General features: G+C 38.2%; 1 protein-coding gene across 2 annotated transcripts in view; it reads right to left on the reverse strand.

Annotated features, from left to right (window-relative positions):
- LOC121368116 (sodium- and chloride-dependent GABA transporter ine-like) overlaps positions 1-4,233 on the reverse strand; it is an 89,699-nt gene extending 85,466 nt beyond the window's left edge. Inside the window, exons 1-2 of one of the 2 annotated variants that reach the window (XM_041492689.1) lie at positions 4,128-4,233; positions 284-418 (exon numbers count right to left, since the gene is read on the reverse strand). In XM_041492689.1, the coding sequence (XP_041348623.1) occupies positions 284-418; positions 4,128-4,131 (139 nt within the window). In that variant the 5' untranslated portion in view covers positions 4,132-4,233. The other variant, XM_041492688.1, reaches the window with a different exon arrangement.
- Positions 4,234-6,746: the final 2,513 nt, after the last annotated feature.

Below are 6,746 nucleotides of genomic sequence, written 5' to 3' on the forward strand. Positions count from 1 at the left end.
ATCCACCCCTGTGTATTACAGGATAGTTTTATTGTCATCTGACAATAAAATGAAATTATGTTTTTTATTGCTCGACTGTGCATGTTCTAAGTTCATAAACTTCTGCTTCAACTTTTTTTACCAAAAATTATTAACATGAATATATCGTATCGTATCACGATACAGCTGTTCTGAATCGATGTATCATATCCTAGCTCTCATATTGCGATACAATACTGTATTGCCATATCGTTACAACTCTAATAAATGGTACAAAAAATAAATGATTATAATCATGACAAACCTTTGAAGAAGGGGCAGAGCTTGGACAGAGCCCCAACAGGTCCCTGCCGCGTGTACTGACCAACGGCCATCTCCATGTAGACCAGTGGAATCCCACACAGCACCAGCATTATGAAGAAAGGAATGAGGAAAGCACCTGCAATCATTTTCAAGAATGGGTAACAGTAACCTAAATGGTCATAAATTTAAGCGTCATATCTTGGATAATCCAAAATGTGTTTGTGGGCATCATGTGGTAGATGCCGAACATTTCTTGTGTCATTGCCCTCTGTTCAGGGTGCATCGAAATACCCATCTACAGAAATATATACATGTTAACTATAACATTTTATTATTTGGCGATCTACACTTAACTAACCAGGAAAATATAGACATTTTAAAATCCGTTCATGACTTTACTGTAAGCACTAAACGTTTTGAAACTTATTAGCACTGTTACTTTTCTCTACCTGTATTATTTCTAAGTACGTACCTTTCCTTTCTGTAGCTCACTTTTATGTTATTCATCTACTATTATGTTTTATTATTATTATTGTTAGTTATTAAAGGGACATTCCCGAGTTTGCTGCATTGTAAGATGTTTCCGACTAATAAAATATTTCTACGATTAAACTTATATATTAAATATATTTTCTTGTTTAGAATGTCAGTGTCTGTATATTCAATGCGTTTCTGGTCGTCTTAATATTTGTAATAAGCCCAAACTGGATTTTGTCTTCAAATAATTTTGTACGTACGAAAAAATTGTATTTTAGAAAATAAGATGACATTTAACCTAGTAGAAATATTAGAATGACCCGAAACATGTTTAACATATAGCTACTAATATTTTATGCAGAAAAATATATTAGATATGTAATTACAATAGTTACAAAGTCTCTGTTTGTCGATAACATCTTAAAAGGTGCAGCAAACTCAGGAATGTCCCTTTAATTGTACTTTGTCTGTCATCTTGTCTGTTTGTAAAATAAAAATGTAGGGAAATGTCCTAATGTAGGCTTATAGCCTGTCGACCAATCCCACCAGCAAATGGAATAAATATTGTTTAAACTAATCATTTTCAAATACAAATATTGAAGTTAAAGTTTGTTTGGTTTAATGACACCACTAGAGCACATCAATTTATTAATCATCAGCTATTGGATGTTAAACAACTCTGACATACTAGTCCAGTAAATTTAAGCCAAAATTTAGGTGAACCTAGAACAATTTGCAACAGAAGTTGTTTTTTTATAATATTTTTAAGATGACCACGTTGAACATTATATCCAAAATCTTACAGAGAAAACTTGCTATGTTTTTAAATGAATAGCAAGGAGTCTTTTATATGTACTATTAGGCCTGTAAGTACCGGGGGAGGGGGGTGCACAGACCCCCTAATTTGAGAACAAAAATGTACGGGTTGTTTTCTTACTCTATATATAAAGAAAGATATAAATATGGCTTGTGTTAGGGTTCGACAAATCCACTAGACCTTGGTCCAGGGCTCGAACTTAAGAATTTGTCTCCCACAGCAATTTAAAAAAAAACTGCCATAGGTGAAACGTCCCACCAACGGCTATTGTTAGCCTGTCTATGGCAATTTAAAAAAAAAAGTGACAAACATGATTCTATGTCTTTGCTTTATATTGACATATTTCAAATGTGCAAATGTTAAATATTGACAGACAATGTACACCAATGTTTGTCCATTGTTGAGGAGCTTCACCGATAGCAGAAAAGTGTCATCGGTGATGGTCTCTACCCACGATAATTTATATCTCAACGACGGCAATTGCAGTCGGTGCCGTCATTAAGTTCGAGCCCTATTGGTCCTGGCTAGTGTATTTGTGGTCTGGGCTAGTGGCAATCATCAGCTGTATTACTGCAGTACATTAAGCACTAGTCAAAGCTTCACTGAGGGCTATTGGCTTTCTCAAACATTTGTCGCACACTGCTTGTGTCCCCCTATTCAAACAAACATTAATAAATAATTTTGGCAGACAGCTGCCATTATGTATCTTTAATATAGCAATATCTTGAACAGTACAGGCCTTTGAAAACTGCAAATAGTCCATTTTGTTTGTGTGTCTTTCACGCAAATCTAATTCTGCATTTAACCTATTTTTTATTGCGAATTAAATTTAAGACATCATTTACATTGACATAACAGGTTATGCAAAAAGGGAATGAGTTACCTAGTTTTGGATAACCCATTTGCAACATTTAATTGAGGGGCGGGATGTAGCCTGGTGGTAAAGTATTGTGCTTCCCTGATGCGCAGTAGGTCTGGGATCGATCTTTGTCTATGAGCCTCAGTCATGGCGGAAGCAAGTAAACATTGGGGGGGGGGGGGGGGGCTGCTGACTGAGATTGACAACGCAAAGCAGTTTCCAGGGGGGGGTTCAGGGTATGTCCCCCGTAAAATTATGAAAACTAGATGTCCTGAAATGCAATTCCTGCATTCTACAGGTAAAATTCATCTCTGCCTTAAGATTTACTACCAATAATATGTTTTATTCAGAATTATTGGGGAGGGGGGGGGGAGGAGAGCCCCACAGCCCACCCTGCTCCACGCTCCACTGTGCCTGAGCCCATTGGGTTATAAATTTCTCATTCCAGCCAGTGCAACACGTCTGGTATATAAAAGGGTGTGGCATGTGCTATTTTGTCTGTGGGATGGTGCATATAAAAGACCCTTTGCTTTTTATTAATGGAAAAATGTAGCGAGTTTCTTCTCTTAAGCTATATGTCAAAAATTAACAAATGTTTGACATCCAATAGCTTTCAATGTGCTCTAGTGGTGTTGTTAAACAAAACAAACTTTAATAAAATAAAACAAATATATTTTTTCCTCTTTCAGTTTCTAAACTTAGCACCTAGTCAATTAAGTTACCAATACTTTTTTTTCTTATGACCTATATTTCACTAAATATATTGTTTCTTTGGGGTGGGTGGGAAGTATATATGAATATATTTGATTAATATTATTTACAGTATATAATATATATTATAATAAATATTTTGTCCTCTTTCAGTTAGCTTTAATTGATTCATTTAAATAACTGAATTAAAAAAGTGCTGAATCATTGTGACAGGCAAATCTTTTTGGCCAACAGTGGACTAAATCACAGAGGTGTGTAGGAAAATATCTGAAGTGAGAGGGGGCACAATCTCAAGTGTGGGGGGGGGGGGCATAAGACAAACTTTTATCTTTATTTACATAAAGTATAAGGATAAAAAAAAGTATCCCCAAGGTAAACATCTACGGTCCGGTTATTTTACATTTTGACATTTACAGCACAGCAATAAACATCACACTAATAAATATCGTGCCGGAGACGGTTATCTTCATAATCTTGGTGAACTACCCCGTCACTGAGAACGGATCTGCTATATAAATGAAGGAAGAAAGTAAAGCTAGAATGAATGTTGAGATAAGATTTTAAAATAAGTATATTTAACAACACCCTGCCATCAAATAAAATCACAGGCGTGGGGGCACTCTCTCAACTCTGAACATAATGCACTCCTATACTAAGTCAGACTACAATACAAGCTATATTATATAACCCGCTTATGTAATACAGGTATAATATTAAATATACCAACCTCCGCCGCTTCTAAAACACAGATAGGGGAACCGCCATACATTCCCCAACCCTACAGCGTATCCGATAGTTGCCAACAAAAATTCTAATTTCTTGGACCAATGTGCCCGTTCCATGTTCGCGTTTGGTGATGCAACTGATGTACGAACCGCCTAGTGCCGGCAAAAAACTAGTGCAAATAAACTCCCAGTTCTTCCCGCGTTCATAGGGCTGCGAAATATTGTTGTAAACAAAACTCGTATAGTGACAACTCACGCATGATGATGAACGTGACAAGTCAAGCATGAACGTGACAGGTCCGGACCTAGCCTAAACTCGATCGGGAACAGTGCAAAAGGTTTCCATAAATGCAGGAGTTGCGGGGGTGGGGGTGGAGGCGTCTGATTTTTGACCGAATTAAACGAAAATGTCCGAATTTGGATGACAACGTTTAAATTTTGTTCTGTTTAACGACACCACTAGAGCACATTGATTTATTAATCATCAGCTGTTGTATGTCAAATATTTAGTATTTTTTGCATATATAGTCTAAGAGAGGAAATCCACTCTATTTTTCCATTAGTAGCAAGGGATCTTTTATATCCACCACACCATAGACATGTAAGTAGAATGCTGGAAAACATATGAGCGGGTTAAGTGTGTGTGTGTGTGTGTGTGTGTGTGTGTGTGTGTGTGTGTCACCTATGTGTGTGTGTGTCAATTTTGAATCTGACGGAACACGTGTGGAGGGCGTAGCCCAAAGACGCGAAGCCTGTGACGGGCGGTATGGGGTCCTCCCCTAGAATTGTTTAAAAAAAATAATATTGACCCCTCTTTAATAGCGCTATCCTGACGTGTTTTCTGCTGTTTTTGAAGGATTTATATATATATATATATATATATATATATATATATATATATATATATATATATAGAATACTGGTGGTTATTGTTAAAGGCTTGAAAGGTGCTCAATACTTTAAAAGAGAGTAGAGCATGTAATAAATATATATATTGCACTTTGGTCCAACGCTATTACTCAGAGTTTCACGCCCTTCGACGATCTTCAGATAGCTGACACTGGTGAATAGATTGCAGGGTTTTTATGTACTGCGGTTTAAGCATGCTGGTGTGACGGCATTTTGAGATGAGCTCAGTCCTTTTGTTGAGATACCAGCAAGCTTAAACCACGCAACCGCAGTATCTCAACAAAAGGACTGAGCTCATCTCAAAATGCCGTCACACCAGCAAGCTTAAACCACGCAACCGCAGTACATAAAAACCCTGCAATCTATTCACCAGTGTCAGCTATCTGAAGATCGTCGAAGGGCGTGAAACTCTGAGTAATAGCGTAGGACCAAAGTCCAATATATATATATATATATATATATATAAAATATAAAATCACGCTTTTTGTTTTGTTAATAACATTATTTGATCCAACCCACGGTAAGTTGAATAAGACTATTTAAAAATTTGTTTCTAATTTTCATTATTATTCATACTTACCTAGTATTAGCACAACAACAATGCTATACGACCCTGAGTTATAACCTCCACTGCAGAGTTATCTCCCCTTGCCGGATGTATGACCTACACCCGCGCATGGGTAGACCGTATATCCTCGTTATCCGGAATGACTGAATTAAAAAATACCTCCCTCGGGGCGGGTGGGAGGTAACGGTCGTTGTGCTAGTACTAGGTAAGTATGAATAATAATGAAAATTAGAAACAAATTTTCTAATAGTCTTATTCAACTTACCGTACTAGCACAACAACAATGCTATAACAGACGTGATATAACACCGTTAAAACACGAGAATGTAACATTAAAGGGAGGAGGTAAGAAAACAAGGAGGACTTACCCAGTCAACCAGTAGTGTTCGTCTCAAGTAATGATACAATGAAAAGTAACCCACACATCATACGAGGTATAAAATGTCAAAGTGACTTTTAAATTGAAGGAATACAACCCCAATTAAAACTAAACCAACTTAACAAGGTGAGGAAACCCGCACACCAAGTAATGGTAAAAGACACTCGACTGCCCCAGACAGTCAACCATCCACCCCCCACTCTCCAAACAGGAGGTGGAGAACTATCTCCCGGAAAGACTTCCGCTAGCGACCGGCCGAAATAAGGGTCACCCTCTACCCGTGGCCCTGCGCACCGAAACGACTTGCTGCCCAGAAATGACTGATTGAACCCGCCGAGTTCCGTCCGGACCAACAGCCATATCACGGAAATAGAACCGGTCAAACATGTGTCGACCTTTCCAAAACCCCGCACTCATGACCGTGAAAATGTCCAATGAATCATGGAAATTAAGGGAAGCAGAAATCGCCCGAATCTTATGAGGTCGAACGGAGAAATTCCGCAGAACATGATCATCCGCCTTCTCATATGCCAGTTTGATGGTTGCAGCAATCCATCTCGACACAGCATTCTTCGTAATGTCTCCCGGTTGGCGCGTGAAAGAGATAAACAGTCTCTTAGTGTTTTGCCGGAGATTTCTAGTAGTTCCAAATAGAATTTCAAAGCCCGCACCGGACAAAGAAGTCTATCAGAATTATCCACAGAAAGCGTACGAGATACACACTGAATGATGGCCGGAGGAAACTCTTCCCCTAGCACCTGGTTCTTAGCCACGAAAACAAGATCAGTACGTAACGTAACTGACCCGTCCGTATTGTAATCCACCAAGTCATGCAAAAAGAGCATGAATCTCACTAATACGACGGCATGCCGCTAGTGAAACCAGAAACAAAGTTTTCCACGTCAAATGACGGAGACTGGCGAATTTCAAAGGCTCATAGGGTTTGCTTTTGAGTGCATGCAGAACAAAAAAACATTCCATTTAGGCAAAATGGAAGGCTTCTCAAACATTACATGTTT

Source organism: Gigantopelta aegis, chromosome 3 (assembly GCF_016097555.1).
Source record: "Gigantopelta aegis isolate Gae_Host chromosome 3, Gae_host_genome, whole genome shotgun sequence".
NCBI lineage: Eukaryota > Metazoa > Mollusca > Gastropoda > Neomphalida > Peltospiridae > Gigantopelta > Gigantopelta aegis.